The sequence below is a fragment of the Lepidochelys kempii genome, chromosome 4 (genome assembly GCF_965140265.1).
Source record: "Lepidochelys kempii isolate rLepKem1 chromosome 4, rLepKem1.hap2, whole genome shotgun sequence".
NCBI lineage: Eukaryota > Metazoa > Chordata > Testudines > Cheloniidae > Lepidochelys > Lepidochelys kempii.
The window spans coordinates 120,377,722-120,403,559 of record NC_133259.1 but is presented as its reverse complement, the minus strand read 5'-3'; the positions used below and the strand labels follow the sequence as shown (position 1 = coordinate 120,403,559).

At 41.0% G+C, this 25,838-nt stretch overlaps 1 protein-coding gene across 1 annotated transcript in view; it reads left to right on the top strand.

The window, feature by feature from the left end:
• DOK7 (docking protein 7) overlaps positions 1-25,257 on the top strand; it is a 108,233-nt gene extending 82,976 nt beyond the window's left edge. The window contains exons 9-12 of the mRNA XM_073343207.1: positions 7,391-7,456; positions 8,518-8,589; positions 12,466-12,618; positions 25,121-25,257. Of these exons, the coding sequence (XP_073199308.1) occupies positions 7,391-7,456; positions 8,518-8,589; positions 12,466-12,618; positions 25,121-25,257 (428 nt within the window). The remainder of the gene's footprint in view (positions 1-7,390; positions 7,457-8,517; positions 8,590-12,465; positions 12,619-25,120) is intronic.
• The last annotated feature ends 581 nt before the right edge of the window (positions 25,258-25,838 follow it).

Sequence of the window (25,838 nt, the reverse complement as noted above, 5' to 3'; positions counted from 1 at the left end):
CAAGAGTGGCAAAGGAAGGTAAGAACACTTCTATAAAAGTCCAAAACAATCTTTTTTTTTTAATTATTCCTTCATCTAACTTTTATTTTCTTAGCCTCCTTTGTGATATCTTCATCTCTTCTACTTTTTTATAACTGCATCTTTGGAATTTCTTTTTAAATTCTGTATAAGAAACCCACACAACTTCTTTCTCAGTGTCTCATCTTTATCATTCTCAGATGCTTCCTTTTAAAGTATTGTCTTTGTATTTGCAGACTCATCAAATGTAACTGAACCTGATGTGTTGCAATGCTTCGGAAAGTAATACTATCCTGATATCTTGCTTCCTTCATCTTTAATCCAGGTCACGTTGTTCTCCAATCGTATTTCAAAGAATTGTATCAGGCTTAGGGAGCCTCATTAGAGCTTGCCCACATTTCTTTATTACATATATTTTTTTATCTCCGTTTTCATCCCCTGCCTTTCATTTGCTGGTGCCAAACTAAAGACCGTCTCTGACCAGGAGTTTTGAGAAAAATCACTTAATTTGAGGTAACTGATCTAATGAATTGGCCAAATAGGCCATGCACACGAAAAGCCATGGTGCAAGCTGTACGCATTCACGTGTATAATTTGTGCGTGTAACTGCATGCACAATTCTGTTACCTGAACATGCAGCAACCCAATTAGTCACATGCCTGTTTCTCTGTGCATCTTAATCCTCAATTTACATAAACAATTGCCTGAACTATGCACATAAATACCTTGCACAAATGCAAAGACATCTTTGCAGTGCCATGAAGTTCTATGTGCTCTCTAAAACATTTCTCTTGCTAATCACTTCAGTTTTGAATGAACAACTGGAGTTACATGTTCAGCTACCAGTGGCATGAACACAATAGGTTAAATATTTCTCAGCTTAAAAGAAATGTGTTTAATTCTAATATCAACTCAAACATGCTGTGGAAAAAGTGTTCACAAATATGTCAGTGAATAACGCTTTTGTTTAAATGTCTTTCAAGAACTGCTACTAAGTGCAAAATAACCTGGTGAAATTAATAATTTAATTCTGTTTTAAAATCATATGTTGTATCTGTCTGAAAAACTTCAGCAAGGCTGAGCAGAATGAGATGGAAGTAGACTCCCTGGAAAACTTGGTTCTGCTGGATTTGCAGGACTAAGATATCCTGAGCTCCATTATGGCATTGTGATAGTATCTATGGGAGAAGCTGGAATGGAGCTGTTCCCTGTAGGTATGTGTGCTCAAGTAAGCACGATGCCTTCAGGAGCCGGTAGTACCACCACAGAACCAGCTTTGAAGAAGGAAGTCCCTTCTGATTAGGGGAAGCTCTGCTGGCAAGTGCTTGAAAAGGATAGGCCAATATTCCCTCCACCTCCCCATCCTTTGCAACAACTAGCACCATTGGTGACTCTAGCCTTGCACAGGACCTATGTATTGGGACAAAGTTGTGGTGGCCTCACAGTTTCTACCACCACTTTTTGCACTCACAGGAGTCAGACAGAATTTTGCCTTCATTTTTTAATTGCCTGTGCAAAATCAGGAACTTAATTAGAATCGTAGCAGATAACCCCCCCCTAAAGCAGTGAACCTGAATATAATTAGGTATCATCATCATTAAAACTTTTCATTTCTTGTGCATGCAGTTCCTTTTTTTCATCTTTCAAATGATAGGTATCATCTGCATCACAACAGAGCTTTCTCCACGTGACAACTTCTTTGCTTGTTATACAAAAGCTGCATAAAGCTTGACTTGGAAATGTTCTGGAGGATGAATAAAGGAATATAGGCAAAACAGTGCCATGGAATGGAATGCACTGAAATGTCAGGATGCTAATTATGAACATGGTATCTTGGTTAAATTGTTGTTATGTAGATAAAGAACGGAAGAGAGAAACCCAAGACAGCTTAAAGTGATATATATAACGGAGAGGGAATGGGTGCTGAAATTAAACCAAACTATCTGGTAATTTAGCTCTTATGAAGAAGAAGAAGAAGAGGCTTTTTAGGAGCACATCTCTTTTACTGCAGAACTGTTCAGCCTCGTTCCCCTCTCCTGAAGCTAGTTACTGTTGTACCTTCATTGATTTCAGGGGGGTTATTCCTGACTTAGATCACTGCAAGAGAAGAATCCGTGCCATGGTGACTTGGTGGCCACTGACAAGGCTGAAGGCAATTTATAATTCATGAAAGCATGGCAGGAAATTTATCATCAGTCCTTGAGGTGGGGGAAAGATAAAGTAGACTGTAATATTTTATTGGACCAAAAAAGGATTATATTTTGAACATTGTCCACAGTTAATATGTCATCCTTGGCAGTGATAGAGATTTTAATATAGCAGAGTTTTTATGATGAGAAATTGATTAATAATAAATAGTCTTCTGTCATATGACTTACTCTTGCTTGACTGTACTGAATCTTATGAGCACACAATTAAAATTCCTTTAGAAAAAAGGAAATGAGCTCAGAAAAAGTGTAGATAAACTGGTACAGAATTTTAATCAGTTTATATATCTTATTTAATGTGCCTGAAATCTTGGCCTGAGTGCACATCTGAATAATGGGATCTGTGCTGGGGCAAGAAGGGAAGGAATCCTTCCTATAACACCATGGGCACTTGCAGAATCACTCAGTGGCTGCTATTTCCTCTTCAGAGTGGAAGTAGAGCCCATGGGTCCTAGTCCCTGCTCCATGGGAGGCAAAGGGTGATGGAGCTGTGACTACACAAATAAGATGCTCTAGTATTCTCCTGCCTCTATTCCTCGCCTGCCCCAGCTCCCCTAGCACTGAGAAGCAGGGAGCCTGCAGATCTCAACTCTGTGGTGAACACAGATGCAGACTCTTGTGTGCCAGCATGGTGTGGGTGCCAGGGTTTTTCCTTTAAGGAAATCCATTCTCATGACCTTCATCGTTGGCCTACACAGATCCTGGACTTGGGGTGCATCAACATGTTTACAGCAGACACATCTAATACACGTTTGAAAATACATCTGTCAAACAGTGCCCATAAGGAGAGGCACCCGAGATAGGAAACTGAAAATGCCAGCCTTGGCACCTTCCAACCTTTAAGGACCGAAGGACTGGACCTGAGAGGGTTAATCAGCATGGGGAATTTTATATTCTTTATATGTCATAGGGACCCCTGCCTGGCTCTTCCTGGCACCACAAAGAATCATAAACTGTTGTGACAAAGTTCAGCCTCTACCTTGGTGGGTCCTGCGCTTATTGGCGGATTTGCTTGCCTCAGAGATTCACGGCAGCCCTCGGTTAGGCCACTCTCATGGCTCATATCTGACATTCACTCAGATAACCTCATCACTGGCCAGCATGGGGAAAAAGAGAATAACCACTCATGCAGTCTCTGCTGATCCACCATGTAGGTCGGGGAACAGCCCAGAGACCTCCCCTTTGGTGGAACCCACAATCCAGGTCAACTCCTCCTGTGTCTGATCAGGAGTTGGGAGGTTTGGGGGGAACCCAGGGCCGCCCTCTACTCCGCGTTCCAGCCCAGGGCTCTGTGGATTGCAGCTGTCTAGAGTATCTCCTGGAACAGCTGTGCGACAGCTACAACTCCGTGGGCTATTTCCCCAGGGCCTCCTCCCAACACCTTCTTTATCCTCACCGCAGGACCTTCCTCCTGATGTCTGATAATGCTTGTACTCCTCAGTCCTCCAGCAGCACATCCTCTCACTCCCAGCTCCTTATGCACCTCTCCCTAACTGAAGTGAGGTCCTTTTTAAACCCAGGTGCCCTGATTAGCCAGCCTGTCCTAATTGATTCTAGCAGCTTCTTCTTAATTGGCTCCAGGTGTCGTAATTAGCCTGCCTGTCAAAACTGGTTCCAGCAAGTTCCTGCTTGTTCTGGAACTGCCCCTGTCACCTAACCCAGGGAAAAAGGATCTACTTAATCTGGGACTAATATATATGCCTTCTATCACGCTTCTGTAGGCATCTGGCCTGACCCTGTCACACAGTTTAGACAATATCATGACTATGGGGTGCCCTTAAAAATGTATACGGTTTTGAAAGATTCTATCCTATCTGTAGAAATTCCCCATTATAAAGACGGGGAATATTTCAGAGTATGGCAAGATCTCTTCAGAAACAGTAGAAATGTTTGTAGATGTCCACGGATTTGTGCACCATAGTTAAACACTATTTGTCACATAAATAAGGTGTGAAATCACTTTAAAATAGCAGAAAGATACAAGCAGGGGAGATCTTATAAATGAATTACAGCACCAGCAAGTCTTCTGATATGTTTCGATAAAAACAAACACGCCCAAAGTTTCCCCCATCGTCAAACAGTCACAATGGCACAATGCTTTGGATGCTCTATTATTTAAGATAACATCTCTCTTCAAAGAAAGAGATGAAAGAATTTGCATCTAATTAAGTGATGTGCTGAGCAGATTTAGGTGCCTCATCTAGTTTTAATGCAGCAAGTAACACAACTTTATCGCAGAACTTAAACTATTTTCCTTTTCTGTAGGTAATGACTTTTCCAGACAATCAGGCAGTCTAGACATTCAGACCTTGTTGCCAACGTTGTGAATGCAAAAAAGGAGCTTGTGCACGTAAGCGCTTGTTTAACATGTGCACATTCCTATTAGTGGCCATCACATAGGTGGCAAAGTTTGAAAATTTAACTCGTAAGGCTCAGTTTATAATGTTTGTACTTGAACCTCCATAATCTCTCATTTTGTTTTTATGAGATTTTTACGCATTATCTACTTAACTGCATACATAGCAAAACATTCTGACCATTGAAGAGTCGGCATAAAGGACTGACTACTGACATGAAGCTACAAGCAGGTCAGCTGGCCATTTCAAGTGTTGATTCTTTTTGTCATAGCTGCAGGAGCTATATGAGTGCAATTCTATGGATAGAATGTATGTGGACTTGATTTTCACAAGAAAAATGCCTCGGAAGGGTACCAATTCTTTGCTCCATATTGAACATTTTTTTCCTCTTAGCATGAGAAGTAAAATGTAAACAGTTTTATAAATGAGTTAATGCATTTGAACACAGGGCATGGCAGAGTCAGCCATGCTAAAAATGGACATCACCAAGAACTGTAAAACCCCCCCAAAAACACATCATATGAAGTCGCTTGGCAGAAGAGCTTGGAGAGGGAAAGAGAATGCCTGTCATGGAGATGGGTGCTTCAAATTCTTGAAAATTTACCTTGTCAGCCAGCTCCTCTCATTTGCTGCATTATGTATGCTTGTGTCCGTAACAAAGAACAGGACATACCATATGTGTGGTTCTAAAGAAGCAAGAGGACATCACATCCTGTCTCAACAGACAATGTGTTTATTTTAATGTTCTCCATTAGCACAAGTAGATGTAATATGGAGTTCAAAGCCACATGAAAAGACTTCACATGAAATTCCACAACATAAGTACGTCAGTCACCAGATTATGCCCAGTGGGTAACATCAACCTGACCATAAATGGATTCAAATATTTAATTTTAATTGTTTATTTTCTCTCTTTGGTTTTTTTTTTTTTACAAATGTCAGGGCAGATTCTCTTCTTCCACAACTCATAGAATGTTGCTTAAAAGTCCACCTGCCCTGCTGGATGAATCCTATTGAATTGCACTGAGTTCCTGATTAAACTCACTCAGCTCAGTTTTGTGATGAACAGGAAAATGAAACTTATTACAATGCAGTTAAGAAACATCTGTGTCTGTCTCTCCTAAAAAGTTGAAACTGTCATTTGCATAAAGTTGATTACGTCTCAAAGACGCACAGAGGGGCACATTATAGCCTCTGGGAAGCTAGAGGAGGAAAAAGAAAACCAATCACAATGAAAACATAGCTGGTCATTACCAGGAGGCCAGATTGTGAAACACTTTTTCACTCTAAGGAACATTTACTCATGTGAGTATTTCCATTGAAACCAATGTGACTGAGTGAATAAGTGCTCACCGGGGTGTATAAGAGCTCTATAAACTGGCCCCATTTGAGGGGTTTTTTTTGTTTTTGTTTTTGTTTTTAAATCCAGTTCCTCAGTATTAGATACTTTTTAAAATGTGTGTTGTGTCCTCTGGTTATAGAGTACATACTTTTGTGTGCACAAGTACTGTAATGCTGAGATTTTTGTCCAGCTGTGTACTTGTGAAGTATTTGTTTACCACCCTCTAATCTGTATTCATATTTGATTTAAATCATCTTTGCATTGCTTCGATTTAGCATGATTCCTTGGTTATTCAGCTTTGTTTGACAGTTCAATATTGAGAGCCTGTTTATTTTATATAATTTCTTCAAGGTGAGGGTAAGATATGCTTGGCTATTTTTAAACTGTGTCTCCGAAACTCAGTCACTCACCTCTTCAAGGAATCTTCATAATTTTAGGAGGTGATGGTAATTCTATACCAGGTACCAAATGCAGTCTCCTTCTGCCAAACAGCACACAGCGCAGCTGTTCTGTCACCAGTAGTGTGGTATTAAAAAAAGACAATAAAGGGCATAGTCCCCCACCCTTACTTAAACTGAGTAGCACTTACACACACAACGAGCCCCACTGGGATTATTTGTGTAAGTGCAACTCATCATGAGTAATGGTGCCCACAATGAAAAGTGACTCTGTTCTAAATTGCCTAAATAGATGTCATAATAACAGTCTTAACAGGTTATATAACTTGGAAATGGTATAAATCTGATGTATATTTCTACATCTGTACCATACTGAGCAATTCTGGATTGATGGAGAGATGGTCTGGATAATCTACTTTTCATGTTATCTCAGACTCCTGTGATTAAATCAGACAGTAAAGCTCTGAACAATGTTTCATCGGCACAAGCGAGGGCTGGATCCAAACCCACTGAAGTCAAAGCCTGGCCCTTCCCCACTCTATTTGTTGCTTATTCATTGCATCATGCCTACAATTCGATTGTTTTGGATCAGGTCTGATGAGGCATTAATTACAGCACCAAGTTTTGTGGCTAAACTATTCCAAAACCACAGTTAGGGTTGCAGCAGCAGCAATTCACAACTGAAACTTTGGGGGTGATTCTGTCCCTCTTACCCACACTAGGTAGTAGTACCTTACTCTGTGAATAGGCCCATTGATTGGGTGAGTAGGGATGGCAGCTTCTGGCCAGTGGAAACTTTTTGGGGGGATTCTTTGTTCCAAAGAAACAACACAGAAGAATTAATTTATGTAACAACAATTACAAGATGAGGATTTCAATGAACTGAAAAAGGGAGCTATGGGAACAAAGACCTCCAATGACAAAAGCAATCTTTTGTTTCTTACCAATGATTTCTTTTTCCAGGGTAATTTATTTGGAAACATTGACTGTGAATGCGTGGGCACAACAGACAGCTAATCCTAACGAAGGATAGTTTGTATTAATGTGCAGATTTCTCTTTAAAAACAGGTGCTTCTTCTGTCATGGCAGCTTCTGGATCTCTGAAAATACCCAAAGGGCACACTCTGCAAGCTGGTAAGTATAGTGAGTTAAAGGGGTGTGGTGTGTACATAAAAGTGTGTAACTTTTCCCATAAAATAAAATATTTTAAAAAGTGATGTTTAATAGTGATATTTTCCTCTGTCTTATGGCTTATTTTTCCATTCAATTTGTAGATGAATTAATATTTTGTTAGAAATGGCATTGACAGATGGGATAAGTTTAGAAAAGGGAGTGACAGGTGGGATGTGTGCCAAAGCACAGGCACTAATCCTATTCATGTCAGTGAAATGCTGCCAATATTTTAACAAGGGGCTCCCACAAACATTTTCCACCTTAGCCTGTGATAAATCCTATATACTGGCGGTGAGGGCCTTTTAAAATATACGTCACCGTAAAAACGAAGGAGGGAGGAGACAAACAAGGGCAAACAAGCACATTAAGCTGGAATATTTGTAGATGAAAACCTAATGCAAGTATATTGATAGTATAGTGTTGCCTTCCTTTTACATAATTTTGATTGGGATGGTGTGTGATTCTGTAGAGGGAGCTGGGGGTATTCTCCCTGGGGTATGTTTTGTAAACACTTGTGATGTGGTGCAACGTGGTCCATTCCAAAGATGACAAATTTCCTGTCAGCAAGCAGAATCATCTCTGGGAGGGATGGCTTAAGCAATTTCCAGGGAAGAGGCGAACTCCATCCCAGTTGGGAAAATCATCCCGCCATTCTGGTGATGGAACTTTAATCAGGGCCTTCCAGGAGCTCCCAAGATCAACCTCTCACCCCTCACTGAAACCTACACTCAAGGCTCGATATTACTCCTACTGCAGTTTATGGTAAAATGCACATTTACGCCAACAGCTCTCAGTTGAGAAGTTTTAAAACTGTGTTAATGTTTATTCCTTGCAGTTGTTCTCATTAGAAAATATGAATGTCTTCTACTTGGCCTGTATTTAGCTCTTCAATTGGTTTTTAGCATTGTTATTTAGATTATGTGTCTAGAAACTAAAAGAAAGCAATTGTATACATTATCGTCACCATCCAATTTACTAGCTACAGTGGGACCAAATATGTTGGAAATTTTTCAATGTTCTAGGTCCTAAAGGTGGTTTTGGGTTCATGGCACCACCTGCAGAACTTGGAACTTCTACTGGCCCTGAAGAACCTGGTGAGTAAACAGAATGGCAACCAATTACATCAGAAGGTAGAAGAAAAGGAGGACTTGTGGCACCTTAGAGACTAACAAATTTATTTGAGCATAAGCTTTCGTGAGCTACAGCTCACTTCATCGGATGCATTCAGTGGAAAATACAGTGGGGAGATTTACATACATAGAGAACATAAAACAATGGGTGTTACCATACACACTGTAACGAGAGTGATCACTTAAGATGAGCTATTACCAGCAGGAGAATGGCGCGGTGAGGGGGTGGGGACCTTTTGTAGTGATAATCAAGGTGGGCCATTTCCAGCAGTTGACAAGAATGTCTGAGGAACAGTGGGGGGTGGGGTGCGGGGAAATAAACAAGGGGAAATAGTTTTACTTTGTGTAATGACACATCCACTCCCAGTCTCTGTTCAAGCCGAAGTTAATTGTATCCAGTTTGCAAATTAATTCCAATTCAGCAGTCTCTCATTGGAGTCTGTTTTTGAAGTTGCTTTGTTGAAGAATTGCAACTTTTAGGTCTGTAATGGAATGACCAAAGAGATTGAAGTGTTCTCCAACTGGTTTTTGAATGTTATAATTCTTGACATCTGATTTGTGTCCATTTATTCTTTTACATAGAGACTGTCCAGTTTGGCCAATGTACATGGCAGAGGGGTATTGCTGGCACATGATGGCATATATCACATTGGTAGATGTGCAGGTGAACGAGCCTCTGATAGTGTGGCTGATGTGATTAGGCCCTGCAATGGTGTCCCCTGAATAGATATGTAGACACAGTTGGCAATGGGCTTTGTTGCAAGGATAGATTCCTGGGTTAGTGGTTCTGTTGTGTGGTTTGTGGTTGCTGGTGAGTATTTGCTTCAGGTTGGGGGGCTGTCTGTAAGCAAAGACTGGCACAAGAACAAATCCACACAGACACACCCATGGAACCCCAACCTGGGGTATTCTATCTGCTACCCAAAATCCATAAAACTGGAAATCCTGGACGCCCCATCATCTCAGGCATTGGCACCCTGACAGCAGAATTGTCTGGCTATGTAGACTCCCTCCTCAGGCCCTACGCTATCAGCACTCCCAGCTATCTTCGAGACACCACTGACTTCCTGAGGAAACTACAATCCATCAGTGATCTTCCTGAAAACACCATCCTGGCCACTATGGATGCAGAAGCCCTCTACACCAACATTCCACACAAAGATGGACTACAAGCTGTCAGGAACAGTATCCCTGATAATGTCACGGTAAACCTGGTGGCTGAGCTTTGTGACTTTGTCCTTACCCATAACTATTTCACATTTGGGGTCAATGTATACCTTCAAATCAGCGGCACTGCTATGGGTACCCACATGGCCCCACAGTATGCCAACATTTTTATGGCTGACTTAAAATGTTGGCATACTGGGCAAAATGTTGGCATACTGGGCTGGGACCTGGAGTAGAGGGTGGGCCCAGGTTCCCCCAAATCCTCCCAACTCCTGGTCAGACACAGGAGGAGTCAACCTGGACTGTGGGTTCAGAAAAACGGCCAAGCTGAGGGCTGCCGTGAAGCTCCAAGGAGAGCAAATCCACAAATAAGCCCAAGACCCACCAAGGTAGAGCAGGTTTCAGAGTAACAGCCGTGTTAGCCTGTATTCGCAAAAAGAAAAGGAGTACTTGTGGCACCTTAGAGACTAACCAATTTATTTGAGCATGAGCTTTCGTGAGCTACAGCTCAGGAACTTTGTCACAGTCATTACACAAAGTAAAACTATTTCCCCTTGTTTATTTCCCCCTCCCTCCACCTCCCCACTGTTCCTCAGGCATTCTTGTCAACTACTGGAAATAGCCCACTTTGATTATCACTACAAAAGGTTTTTTCCCCCCTGCTCTCCTGCTGGTAATAGTTCACCTTAAGTGATCACTCTCGTTACAGTGTGTATGGTAACACCCATTGTTTCATGTTCTCTATGTATATAAATCTCCCCACTGTATTTTCCACTGTATGCATCCAATGAAGTGAGCTGTAGCTCACGAAAGCTTATGCTCAAATAAATTGGTTAGTCTCTAAGGTGCCACAAGTACTCCTTTTCTTTTGCGAATACAGACTAACACGGCTGCTACTCTGAAACCTATCAGAAGGTAGTAAATTCACTTAAATATGTCTACACTTTAAAGAAGAATCCTTCTTTCTACCTAGCTATCACCTTTGAGGAGGGTGGTTTTACTATAGTGATGGAAAAACCCTTTCCATCACTTTTGTAAGTGTCTACACTAGAGCAGCATAGCTGTGGCTGTTCCACTGTAATGTTTGTAGTATAGACACACGCTGAGGATGGTGTCTGTTATATTTTATGGCATACAAACAGAGAAGTTAGAAAAAAACATAAAGTACTCTTGCTGGAATGTTGCAACATATACTTTCTTATCATTCAGAATGATAACATACAAGAACCCCAAAACAGAGAGCAGCAAAGCATGCTGCTCTCTAAAACAGAGAAGCACAGTTCATCCTTCCTTACTGTAGGCTATCTGTTGGAAGACTGACTCTGATCATATGCTCCACTACAGAACCCCCTGCCTGCAAGCAGCACCAGGAAAATGTCTGAGAATGTAATGTGATAAATCACAATTTCAACACAATTTTCATTACACCACAATGTCTGCAAAGGGATCAGAAACATGGTAACAGCAAGAGAAAAGTTTATGCCAAAATACTGCCCAGAAGTCTCAGTAAATCATATCATTCATGCCTTTCCCCCTCCGCGCCCTGAAAACCATCCCATCTTCCCCCTTTCTGTGTGATTGTTGACAACACCATTCTTCCTGTCTCCATAGCTTGCAGTCTTGGTTGCAGAATCTCTAATTCTTCTTTCTTTCTCCTCTCACATCCAGGCAATTGCCAAATCTTGCCAATTCTTCTCCCACAGTATCTTCAGAATTCAAATGTTCCTCATGGTCTGTTCATGTCCAACATATATCTCCCACCCTGGCTACGTGAAACTCCTATTCCTTAGCCCCCTCATCTTCCACCTCCAGTTAATTTAGAAAGCTGCTACCAAAATCATCTTCCTTTCACGTTGCTCTGACCATCTACCCCACTTTCTAGAATTTCTTTGCTGTTTTCTTCTCTTCATATATATTGTTATCACTTTTTGACCCAAGTGGTTAGCCAATTTTCCGGATCAAGTGGTTTGGTTTTGTTAGTAGGAGAAAATGGTGATGGAGTCAGGTATTTCTTTGATGCACTCCGTTTATTTACAAATAATGTAATAAGTCCAGTTTACTGAACACAGTAGAAATCCATAACAGGAGACAGTTTCTTTGCTCACAGTTGTAAGGCTCTTTTAGCCAGTCGTTTACCCTAAAGCTCTCCCTTTAGCTTTTTTTCTCAGGGTTACGCTACCAGTGTTTCTCTGGCTGTGTCTGGGGCTTCTGTGCTCCTTCTCTGTGCTTTTCTGCTGTTGCATTGGTGGTAAAGTATCACTCTCTATAGAACCCCTTGGGCCACCTAGTTCAGCTTCTACTCCAGGTGGGTCATGTACCTGTGCTTTGGATGTGGCTTCTACTGTTCTAGCTGTTTGGTTCCATGAAGGAGCTTGTTTGTTTGTTACATTTATTCTAAATGAAGTGCAGTGGTTAGCTACACCAACCAGCTTCAAAGAGGTTTTCTCCAACCTTCCAACATAACATATATATGAACAGTTCAAGATTCTCCTCAGCTCCAGCCTGATCAGGTCCACAGTTATGTACATGAATGCTTTAGGGTGCAGATCCCTTGTGTCTTTTTTCTACTGAGCATTTCCATATAGAACTTTTGAAGGAAATGTTTGCTTTTATTAAATGGATTATTAGTAGTTATGAACTTCAGTCATAATTGTACTATGTTAATTTTTTTAGGAGGGGCAGTAGGTTATTCAACAGATCTACCTGTGTCTGATCGACCGCACAGTGAGACAACAATCTATGTTAATATTCCTGTCACTCCTACATCGAAGAAACAGCTCCACTACATGGAACTGGAGCTTCAAGAACCTAGCACAGGCATAAGAGGTAAGGGCCTTTAAGTGGGCTATTACTACTACTAAATGATAACAAATGTAAACTGTGTGTGCATCCAGAGGGAGGTCCTGTACTCATGGCCGCCAGCTGCTTCTGCTGGGGTCTGCCCGCAACTGTCAACATTTAGAAACATTTTATTAGGGACTGTCCTGCTAAGCTCAGGCTCTGGAGGCTGCTATGTCTCCAGCCCTTGCAGGATTGTCCTTGCCTTTTATATAATATTTTAGGACTTATATAGCATGCAATTGTCAAAAGCCCTTTGGGGGTTAGGTCAGGGTTATCCTCTCCATTATACAGATGTGGAAAGTGAGTCACATAGGCCAGATCCACAAAGGTATTAACCACCATTGATTTAAATGGAAATTAGCAGCTAAATACCTTTGTGGATCTGGGCCTAACCACATTTTTCAAATGTAGGTGTATAAAGTTAAACAACTAAGCCCATATTTAGGCACCTACATAAAAGTAGCCTTATTTTGAGATGCACTGAGCACCCGCAGCTCTGTAGGGCTGCAGGGGCTCATCACCTATGTATTTAAATGTCTCTGGCAGGCAAAAAAGGCCACATCCATGAAATTCATAAAACAGAAAAAAGTTAACCCTATCAGCATACCTCCTCAACGTGCCAAACCAGGCCACACAGGGCCTCCACAGTCTTTCATCTAGAAACTGGTGTTGGTGCTTCTCAGAGATGCAAGCCCCAAAAAGGCCCTACTGAGCTTTTGTGCCTACCTGATTCTGGGCTGCTCTGGTATCTAGCACTGTCCTGGCCTAATTTAGGTAGCTCAGGTCCACTGCACTCCTCTCCTGCCAGGCACAGATTCCTCTGCTGCAGCGATGTTGGTAGGGCCTCCCAGAGTAGTGGGTCTTGGCATTAGGATGCCATTAAGATGAATGGGACTTCAGCCCTTTCAGAGCAAATGTTTCAGGTTGTCTGCAGACTCAGGCAGATATCATTTAATTGCCTGTACTTGATTCATAGTTTCAAGGTTTTCTTCATGTCTATGAGGTTTAGAGACTTGCCTTTTTAAATAAACAAAAGTTAAGAACCTGATATAATTTCATGACTCCAGGAACTGGGGCCTGAGGCATGGACCTATAGGACTTAGTTCTGCAAGATGCTGAATACTCTGGTATGATCCATAAGAATACCCACAGTAGGTCAGACAAATGGTCCATCTAGCACAGTATCCTGTCTTCCGGCAGTGGCCTGTGCCAGGTGTTTCAGAGGGAATGAAGAGAACAAGGCAATTTATTGAGTGATCCACCCCCTGTTATCCAGTCCCAGCTTCTGGCAATCAGATGTTTAGGGACACCCAGAGCATGGGGCTGCATCTCTGACCATCTTTGCTAATAGCTGTTGATGGACCTATCCTCCATGAACTTACCTCATTCTTTTTTTTGAACCCAGTTATACTTTTTGTCTTCATAGCATCCCCTGACAATGAGTTCCACAGGTTAATTGTGTGTTGTGTGAAGAAGTACTTGCTTACATTTGTTTTAAACCTGCTGCCTATATATTTCATTATGCGACCTCTGGTTATTGTATTAGGTGAAGGGGTAAATAACACTTCCCTATTTATTTTCTCCACACCATTCATGATTTTATAACCTCAGTTGTCTCTTTTCTAAGCTTAACAGACCCAGTCATTTTAATCGCTTCTCATATGGAAGTTCTTCCATACCCCTAAACATTTTTGTTCCCTTTCTCTGTACTTTTACGAATTCTAATATCCAGCAAAGCACCTGAGTATGTGCTTAATTCTAAGCACATGTATAGTCCCATTGACCAGTGGGATTACTCACATGCTTAAAAGTAAACATGTGCTTAAGTGGTTTGCTAGATCAGAGGACCATATACCTTAATATGGCTCTGGGCTACTCAGCCTCTTACAGGATTAACCCTTTGGCACCTGAGAATAAATCATAAACACCATACATGGAGATATGGAAGATTAATTCCCCATTCAGATAAATTCCAGTGAGAATTTTGCATTTAATTCCTTCTACTCAGGACCAAAAATTTTCCCTATAAGATCTTCAAGTATTGAAATTGCAATTTTCTGTATGTGTTTTTTAAATCTAGTTTTGATTAAACAGGTTTATAACTTTTAAGTGTTACCACTGTTTCTCCATGCCTATCTAAGGTACTAATCTGGCCCCTATCACTGTATAGTATCTGAGCACCTCACAATCATTAATGTAGTTGTCTTCACAACAGAACTGTGAGGTGCTAATACTGCCATTTGGGGGGTGGGGGGAATGAGGCACAGAGGTCTAGATCTACAAAAGGACTTAGGCCCAAATCCTCAAAGGTATTTAACTCCCATTGAAATCAATGGGTGCTAGGCACCTAAATACCTTTCAGGATCTGGCTTTGCATCATTTAACTACCCTGCCACACAGTGGATATCTCAGCCCTGAGTTATGTGCCCAGGCTCCATTTACAATGAATGGTGAGAGTTCAGTGCCTAAGAATGAGATTCACAGAAGCCAGCACTCTGAGTGGGGAGCAGCCTAAAGTAGCCAGGAAGAAATGCTGAGGAGAGGGGCATTACCTAAAGCTCCACCCCAGAAAGCTAGTTAAGAACCAAACTCCGGGAGATGTCTCTGTCCACTTGGGACTCTCAACTATGAGCCCTCCCCTGAAGTTAGGTACCTAAATCAGATCAACCCATTCTTGGAAGTAAACAAAGGTGAGGTGACTCCCCTTTGTGCCCAATGCTAGAGCTCTCACCTGGGATGTGGGAGACCCAGGTCCAAATCCCCACTCTGTCTGATTTAGAGCAGTGGCTTAAAGACAGTCTCCTACCTAACCACGAGGCTATTGGGTATTCACAAGTGGCTCTTTCTCAGTCTCTCCTGTTGATGCTGTTCAGCTTCGTATAAATAAAATATTCATTGAAGCAAGGACTGGAACCTGGTGTCGTTCCTCCCAGATGAGTGCCCTAACCACCAGACTATAGAGCTGTTCTTGCTCTCTACTTACTTAGCCATCTAAGCCTCCGTGAGTCAGGGAGCCCCTCTGTGCCAACTGGCAGAGGGCACACCATTCCATAACTCACAACAGGCCTGACACACTCATTGCCCCAACAGTGTTGTCATAATCTATATCTAAAAGGTATCAGGTAAGGTATCGTATGCAAACCGGTAACACTCTAGTCGTTAAGATTATTGTGTGATGTATGTATGGGTGATGCATAAAGAATTAAAAGATGTGTGCTGGAAATACAGTGTTAAAAGGTGTTTTGCAAACAGGGCATAAACCCAGCCTGTCCCAGACAAAGGAATGTTGTTTTGCCTCTTTTCCTGTGTCTCCAATGTAAACTGAGCCACGTAATACCTCAGGGGACAATGAAAAGTATATCTACATATAAGGTAAACAAAGCCATCAAGCTAAACTTGTGCTGGGAGGGGAAGACCACTTAATGTTCATGATATGGGATGGAGCCTGCACTCTGCTCTTGAAACAGACACAATAGATTTTAGAAAATATAAGCAGAAACACAATGCCATTTTGGCATCCATCACCTAGGGGCCAAAGGGGGAGCAGTGCCCTTTGAGCTGATGAAAAATGGATCGTCTTGGATCCAGCTGAAACTGACTATAGGTGAGAAACCTACATAGACAAAGATTGTCACTGGATGAAATCAGGGTGGATAAAAATCAATGATTTAAAAAAAATCAGATTTTTTAAATTTAAATAGGATTTTTTTTATAAAATGCTTTTTGAGGAAAAAAACCTATCTAAAGATAGCTTTGAGCTATAATGTATCTTAATTAAAAATATCTCATCATTGAATAGGGATTATAAATTCTAATTCTATAGTATGAGACCATATATTCATGTAATGTTTAAGAAAAGATTTGTAAATGAGTTCCAATAGTTCATGGATTAGGGACCCAATCTTATGGGGTTCCAGGAGCTTCTGTATAGATTATTTAGGTTAATCTTTCTATCTACCCAATGGGACTCAATGCTCAGTATGGAAGATACCATCAGAGATGCTTAGTTTTGCAGTTCTCAAACTGTGGATTTGTGTTTCCACGGATAACATGCTTGTTAACAGCAAAAATGTTTTTAAATAATAAATAAATAAATAAAATATATAGAGGTGAGAAATAACAGACCTCAACCCTATTGTCCCTCTGCAAATTTGTGTACCTTACCTCTCTCTAAAAGTGCAAAGTTTCAAAAAGTTCAGTGAGTAGAAGATTGTTGGGGCAGAATAGATCTGGACAAGGAGAAGAAGTCTGGAGATAAATGTGAGAAGGAAGGGACAGGCAGTAGAAACAAAAGTTAAACTTTTTGAGCAGCATATTCCAGAAGTCTTGAGGTCTTTCCGAGCGTAGCCTTCATTGATTTGAGATCTACCATACCATTCTCTCACTAGAAGGGAAAACCTATAATGGCAGCAGTCCATAAAAGAAACCCAGTTTGGGAATATTTTAATGAAGTTCCTCTACCTGTAGGTAAGACAGGCATGCATCCAAAATACAAAAAGTGCAACAAAGAAATGCAAGGCCTGGTTGCACGAATGAAACAACATCATGAGAAGTTCCTTCTCAGGAGGAAGCTGTGTTGAAGATGATGAAAGGAACATGTCTGAACATGTAGGATCTTCAGGTTGGTAAACTTCTTTATTTAATATTTCTTTCTTAAGGACTGCCTGTCTTCCTTCTGGACTATTCTTGAATTCTCATGTTTGAGCAAAAAATATAGTTGTTACTCTATGGTACTATCATTTTAGACGCAGTTGTGATAAAAAATAAATAGCTGAAATAGGCAGATCTTCCTCCTTTTACAATTTCACCTTTAAAGCAGTACTGAGTATCAATGAATGCAATGAGTAATACTAAATGAGCAGTATGGTAATAATAATTAAATAACTGCATTGACTTATTTTGTTTAGGAGAATCCATCCTCAACATACAGGATTCTGAAGACTATCCACCTTCAAGATCACCATCATTTTCTATAGTTTCAAAGTTATCTGCCAATGATAGTGGTTCAGTCACATCATGTATGTCACATAGCCACAGTATATCACCTGTAGCAAAAAGAAGAAAAAGCCTCCATTATCCAGAAACAACAATAAATAAGTTTGTGATAAGAACCAGCAGATTACAAAAAGAGGTAATTGATGAAAAAATTGCCTGGTTTGTTTATGCAACAAACTGTCCTTTCCATATGATTGAGAACCCACACTTCATTAACATGGTTCAGTCATTAAGACCAGTCCCAAGCTAATAACATATGGTTGCAGTGCTCATTTGCTACACCTCCTAGCCAAAGACTTCAGTGTTCCAGAAATAAAAGCTAATGTTGTTGAAATTGCAAAGTACTTCCGTAACAACCATTTCGCAGCAGCTGCTCTGAAAAAAGTGGGAGGACCCAAGATAACTCTCCCACAAGACGTGCGATGGAACTCAGGAGTGGACTGTTTTGAGCTCTATATCAAGAACTGGCCTAATCTGATGACAGTTTGTGAACAAAATCGTGAAAAAATAGATGGCACTGTCACAGCCAAAGTTCTCACCATTGGGCTTAAGAGAAATGTTGAACAAGTGCTGAGTACCCTGAAGCATATTTCTGTAGCCTTGAACAAAATGCAGGGAAATCGCTGTTTTATTGATGACGCTGTTGAAATTTGGAAGGAACTGAGAGAGATCTTAAAAAGAGAAATATGCAATGACAGAGTTAAAAGCTTTAAAAAAATGAATGGGACAAGCACTATCTCCAGTTCATTTTTTGCAAATATTCTCAATACCAGGGTCAAACCTTAACTGCTGAAGAGGAGGAGTCGTCTGTGACATGGACATCCAGCAATCACCCCTCCATAATGCCAACTATAAAAAACTTCAGAGCTAAGGGTGAACCATTCAAGAAATATGTTTGCTGATGATGTTTTAAAGAAAGTCATACCAGTGAACTGGTGGAAGTCACTGAAGCACTTGGATTAAGAGACTGTTGAAGTGATAATCTCACTTTTAACAGCAGTAACTTCTTCTGCCAGTGTAGGAAGAATATTTTCTTCCTTTGGATTAATTCATTCCAAATTGAGAAATGGTTTGGGACCTGAAAAAGCAGGAAAGCTTGTTTTTCTTTTCCAGATTATGAACCACCAGGAAAATGAAGGTGAAGACAACTGAGTTAGCTGCAGAAGCCAATATTTTAAGTTTCTCACATTGACCTGGCTGACATAGTCGATTTAATTTTTTTTTAAAATTATTTCATTTAACTATTTTAGTTAAAAACAATTTTAACTAAAACAAACCTGATTTTAAAAAACTTGAATGTTTAACTAAATTCAAAAATTTATATGCTTGTTTCGTTAAAATATTATATGTTTGCTGTTGAAGAAAAAAATCCAGAATACATAATGTTGTTGTTTTAGTTAAATAAAACAATTTAAATGTCTGTCTGGTTGTGATCTCCTCCTAATACAGCATGGCAAGAAAACTCTCCAAATATTAATGATAAATTTGTTCAATTGGAGATAGTTCACCTCCCAATGACTTCATAAATATCTGCTTCAATTACCTTTGGTAAATGAAATAACTAAACAATCATTCATTTTTTGATATAGCTGTAAAACCAATCTGAGAAGTTTTCAAAATAAATCACTTTAAAAATGTATAGTGTGTACCTTCTAAAAATGAAACCTACATCTATCTCTGAGTTGTGAAGAATATGTATTAAGGTTATAACAACCAATAAGAATGCACTTTTATGTAGAAATCCATGATTAAATCGAGTCTTCCTGACTAGTAATTTAAATCATAGATTCATAGATATTAAGGTCAGAAGGGACCATTATGATCATCTAGTCTGACCTCCTGCACAACGCAGGCCACAGAATCTCACCCACCCACTCCTCTGATAAATCTCTCACCTATGTCTGAGCTATTGAAGTCCTCAAATCATGGTTTAAAAACTTCAAGGAGCAGAGAATCCTCCAGCAAGTGACCTGTGCCCCAAGCTACAGAGGAAGGCAAAAAACCTCCAGGGCCTCTTTCAATCTGCCCTGGAGGAAAATTCCTTCCTGACCCCAAATATGGTGATCAGTTAAACCTTGAGCATATGGGCAAGATTCACCACCGGATACCCAGGAAAGAGTTCTTTGTAGTAACTCAGATCCCACCCCATCTAACATCCCATCACAGGCCATTGGGCCTATTTACCATGAATATTTAAAGATCAATTAATTGCCAAAATCCTATTATCCCATCATACCATCTCGTCCATAAATTTAGTGAGTTTAATCTTAAAGCTAGATAGGTCTTTTGCCCCCACTGCTTCCCTTGGAAGGCTATTCCAAAACTTCACTCCTCTGATGGTTAGAAACCTTTGTCTAATTTAAAGTCTAAACTTCCTGGTGGCCAGTTTATATCCATTTGTTCTTGTGTCCACATTGGTACTGAACTTAAATAATTCCTCTCCCCCTCTGGTATTTATCCCTCTGATATATTTATAGAGAGCAATCATATCTCCCCTCAACCTTCTTTTGGGTAGGCTAAACAAGCCAAGCTCCTTGAGTCTCCTTTCACAAGACAAGTTTTCCATTCCTCGGATCATCCTAGTAGCCCTTCTCTGTACCTGTTCCAGTTTGAATTCATCCTTCTTAAACATGGGAGACCAGAACTGCACACAGTATTCCAGGTGAGGTCTCACCAGTGCCTTGTATAATGGTACTAAAACCTCCTTATCTCTACTGGAAATACCTCGCCTAATGCATCCCAAGACCGCATCAGCTTTTTTCACGGCCATATCACATTGGCGGCTCATAGTCATCCTGTGATCAACCAATACTCCAAGGTCCTTCTCCTCCTCCGTTACTTCTAATTGATGCGTCCCCAGCTTATAACTAAAATTCTTGTTATTAATCCCTAAATGCATGACCTTACACTTCTCACTATTAAATTTCATCCTATTACTATTACTCCAATTTACAAGATCATCCAGATCTTCCTGTAGGAGATCCCAGTCTCTCTCTAAATTGGAAATACCTCCCAGCTTTGTATCATCCGCAAACTTTATTAGCACACTCCCACTTTTTGTGCCAAGGTCAGTAATAAAAAGATTAAATAAGATTGGTCCCAAAACCGATCCCTGAGGAACTCCACTGGTAACCTCCCTCCAGCCTGACAGTTCACCTTTCAGTATGACCCGCTGTAGTCTCCCTGTTAACCAATTCCTTATCCACCTTTCAGTGTTCATATTGATCCCCATCTTTTCCCATTTAACTAACAATTCCCCATGTGGCACCATATCAAACGCCTTACTGAAATCTAGGTAAATTAGATCCACTGCGTTTCCTTTGTCTAAAAAATCTGTTACTTTCCCAAAAAAGGAGATCAGGTTGGTTTGACACGATCTACCTTTTGTAAAACCATGTTCTATTTTGTCCCATTTACCATTGACCTCAATGTACTTAACTACTTTTTCCTTCAAAATTTTTTCCAAGACCTTGCATACTACAGATGTCAAACTAACAGGCCTGTAGTTACCTGGATCACTTTTTTTCCCTTTCTTAAAAATAGGAACTGTGTTAGCAATTCTCCAATCATACGGTACAACCCCTGAGTTTACAGATTCATTAGAAATTCTTGCTAATGGGCTTGCAATTTCATGTGCCAATTCCTTTAATATTTTTGGATGAAGATTATCTGGGCCCCCCGATTTAGTCCCATTAAACTGTTCGAGTTTCGTTTCTACCTCAAATGTGGTAATATCTACCTCCATAGCCTCATTCCCATTTGTCATGCTACCATTATCCCTAAGATCCTCATTAGCCTTATTAAAGACTGAGGCAAAGTATTTGTTTAGATATTGGGCCATGCCTAGATTATCCTTAATCTCCACTCCATCCTCAGTGTTTAGCGGTCCCACTTCTTCTTTCTTTGTTTTCTTCTTATTTATATGGCTATAGAACCTTTTACTATTGGTTTTAATTCCCTTTGCAAGGTCCAACTCTACTTGACTTTTAGCCTGTCTCATTTTATCCCTATGTGTTCTGACCTCAATAAGGTAGCTTTCCTTGGTGATCCCTCCTATCTTCCACTCCCTGTATGCTTTCTGCTTTTTCTTAATCACCTCTCTGAGATGCTTGCTCATCCAGCTTGGTCTAAAACTCCTGCCTATGAATTTTTTCCCCTTTCTTGGGATTCAGGCTTCCAATAGCTTCTGCAGCTTTGACTTAAAGTAATCCCAGGCCTCCTCTGCCTTTAGATCCATGAATTCTTCAGTCCAATCCACTTCCCTAACTAATTTCCTTAATTTTTGAAAGTCAGCCCATTTGAAATCAAAAACCCTAGTCACAGATTTATTTTTGTTTGTCCTTCCATTCAGTTTGAACTGAATTAGCTCATGATCACTTGAACCAAGATTGTCCCCTACAACCATTTCTTCTATGAGGTCCTCACTACTCGCCAAAATCAAATCTAAAATGGCATTCCCTCAAGTCGGTTCAGCAACTACTTGATGAAGGAATCCATCAGCTATCGCATTGAGGAAAATCTGAGCCATATTATTATTACTAGCACTCGTCCTCCAGTCTATATCTGGGAAGTTAAAGTCTCCCATGATCACGCAGTTTCCATTAGGATTTACTTCATTAAAAACATTAAAGAGGGCTCTATCCACCTGTCTGAATCAAATCCACCTTGGCTGAAATTAAGTTTTAGCCACCAGAAACATGTTTTGTTTGTAACCATGTTTGTTTTCGATTCTTATATATTATCACTTAAATATCTGTTAGTTAATAATAAACTTATTCTTGTTTTATTATAAAACCATCTCAGTGCTGTGTGTTTAAACTGAAGGGTGAAGTCTAAACTAACAGGCTGGTGTGTGCTCTGTGTCTCTTTGGAGGCAGTAAACCTAATAACTTCTGTGAGTATCCTGGGATAGAGGCTGGACACTGCGGGGGGAGACGGTTTTGGGGAGATGTGGGACTGGAAGGGCTGTTGGTGTTGCCCTGCAACTAGGCTGGTGGAAGCCAGGGGGAGGCCACTGTGATGTGAACAGGCTGCTGGTGTCAGGGAACTGAGTCATAGCTGCACAGCACATGGTTACAAGGCAGGCAGTGACACGACCCCTTTCTGGTCTGGGTGAAGCCCCAAAACGTCACAGCCCCTCTCCTCTCGCTGCCATTTCAATTTTGGTTAGCTGAGCCGGCTCCCTACTCAGCTCGTTGGCTCTGAAAAATCCCTTTCTTAGGGGCTTAGCTGTCTCCATGCACAGGGGACAGCTACATGGAGCTTAGGTTACGTGGAGTCACCCAACGCAGGATTGAAAATTCCATGAGGTGGCCGGCTGCCTGGGGTGAGGCATTGCTCCCCTCAGTCAAGTGGCATCTAAAACGTTTTAAAAATCCGTCTCTAACTTAGGTTTCAGAGTAACAGCCGTGTTAGTCTGTATTCGCAAAAAGAAAAGGAGGACTTGTGGCACCTTAGAGACTAACCAATTTATTAGAGCATAAGCTTTCGTGAGCTACAGCTCACTTCCTCAGATGCATATCGTGGAAACTGCAGCAGGCTTTATATATACACAGAGAATATGAAACAATACCTACTCCCACCCCACTGTCCTGCTGGTAATAGCTTATCTAAAGTGATCATCAGGTGGGCCATTTCCAGCACAAATCCAGGTTTTCTCACCCTCCCCCCCCCACAAATTCACTCTCCTGCTGGTGATAGCCCATCCAAAGTGACAACTCTTTACACAATGTGCATGACAATCAAGTTGGGCTATTTCCTGCACAAATCCAGGTTTTCTCACATCCCCCCACCCCCATACACACACAAACTCACTCTCCTGCTGGTAATAGCTCATCCAAACTGACCACTCTTCAAGTTTAAATCCAAGTTAAACCAGAACATCGGGGGGGGGGGGGGTAGGAAAAAACAAGAGGAAACAGGCTACCTTGCATAATGACTTAGCCACTCCCAGTCTCTATTTAAGCCTAAATTAATAGTATCCAATTTGCAAATGAATTCCAATTCAGCAGTTTCTCGCTGGAGTCTGGATTTGAAGTTTTTTTGTTTTAAGATAGCGACCTTCATGTCTGTGATTGCGTGACCAGAGAGATTGAAGTGTTCTCCGACTGATTTATGAATGTTATAATTCTTGACATCTGATTTGTGTCCATTTATTCTTTTACGTAGAGACTGTCCAGTTTGACCAATGTATATGGCAGAGGGGCATTGCTGGCACATGATGGCATATATCACATTGGTGGATGTGCAGGTGAACGAGCCTCTGATAGTGTGGCTGATGTTATTAGGCCCTGTGATGGTGTCCCCTGAATAGATATGTGGGTACAATTGGCAACGGGCTTTGTTGCAAGGATAAGTTCCTGGGTTAGTGGTTCTGTTGTGTGGTATGTGGTTGTTGGTGAGTATTTGCTTCAGGTTGCGGGGCTGTCTGTAGGCAAGGACTGGCCTGTCTCCCAAGATTTGTGAGAGTGTTGGGTCATCCTTTAGGATAGGTTGTAGATCCTTAATAATGCGTTGGAGGGGTTTTAGTTGGGGGCTGAAGGTGACGGCTAGCGGCGTTCTGTTATTTTCTTTGTTAGGCCTGTCCTGTAGTAGGTAACTTCTGGGAACTCTTCTGGCTCTATCAATCTGTTTCTTTACTTCTGCAGGTGGGTATTGTAGTTGTAAGAAAGCTTGACAGAGATCTTGTAGGTGTTTGTCTCTGTCTGAGGGGTTGGAGCAAATGCGGTTGTATCGCAGAGCTTGGCTGTAGACGATGGATCGTGTGGTGTGGTCAGGGTGAAAGCTGGAGGCATGCAGGTAGGAATAGCGGTCAGTAGGTTTCCGGTATAGGGTGGTGTTTATGTGACCATTGTTTATTAGCACTGTAGTGTCCAGGAAGTGGATCTCTTCTGTGGACTGGACCAGGCTGAGGTTGGTGGTGGGATGGAAATTGTTGAAATCATGGTGGAATTCCTCAAGGGCTTCTTTTCCATGGGTCCAGATGAATTTGTGCAGGAAATAGCCCAACTTGATTGTCATGCACATTGTGTAAAGAGTTGTCACTTTGGATGGGCTATCACCAGCAGGAGAGTGAATTTGTGTGGGGGGGTGGAGGGTGAGAAAACCTGGATTTGTGCTGGAAATGGCCCACCTGATGATCACTTTAGATAAGCTATTACCAGCAGGACAGTGGGGTGGGAGTAGGTATTGTTTCATATTCTCTGTGTATATATAAAGCCTGCTGCAGTTTCCACGATATGCATCTGAGGAAGTGAGCTGTAGCTCACGAAAGCTTATGCTCTAATAAATTGGTTAGTCTCTAAGGTGCCACAAGTCCTCCGTCTCTAACTTACTTACCCAACATCACAGAGGAAGTCTGTGGTAGGCAGGGATTGAACCCAGGCCTTTCACAGCCCAGGCTAGTGAGTTAACCTCTCGATCAGCCTTTCCCAGAAATGCATGATAGTACAGTTATATTTGTATATACAGTTGTATTTGTGTTTTTTTTCAGGGGGCGGCTCAACCAAATATGCACAGATTGACCTAGCGGCCACAGAGACAGCCCACAAAGTGGGAACTCAGCACGCTCAGGGCCGTGAGGAACGCCTGCAGGAACTTAAACACAAGAGGAAAGGGTCCCAGGAGTGATCTGTTTGGGGGAAGAACTTTTTGCTCACTAACTTGGTACTAATTTAAATTTCAAACGATCCACATATTTATTATTTAAAATATCCTCTTACAAAAGCTGCCCTTGTTTATCATATTTATACCAGACTCATTCCAATATTCTTATTCCTAATTGGAAAACTGGTAGCATGGTGTGTGTTTTAAGCTTTTGAGTGTAATGTCCAGACGTTCCTCTTTTTTTTCCATATACAGTATATGTAAGTTACTGTTTTCTTTTTCTGTAACTCAATAATCCTGGAAGAATGTGGTGCCATAGCCTAATGATTACTGATCAGAGGCATTGTATTTAAAGAACTTTGAATGTGTGCAAATAAGGATGTATGTTTGTGGGTGGGTGTGTATTCATACAGTATTGATCTGTGCAAATAGACATATTTGTATACATACACGTGAGTACATAAAAAACACAAAAAACATATTCAGATATTGTTAAGGATCTTACTTAAATTCCAAAGAAAGAAAATTCAGAATGTAAAACCTTTTTCTACTGGCATAATTTTGTCCAAATACAGGCTCACTTATGCACATGCTTAACTTTATAT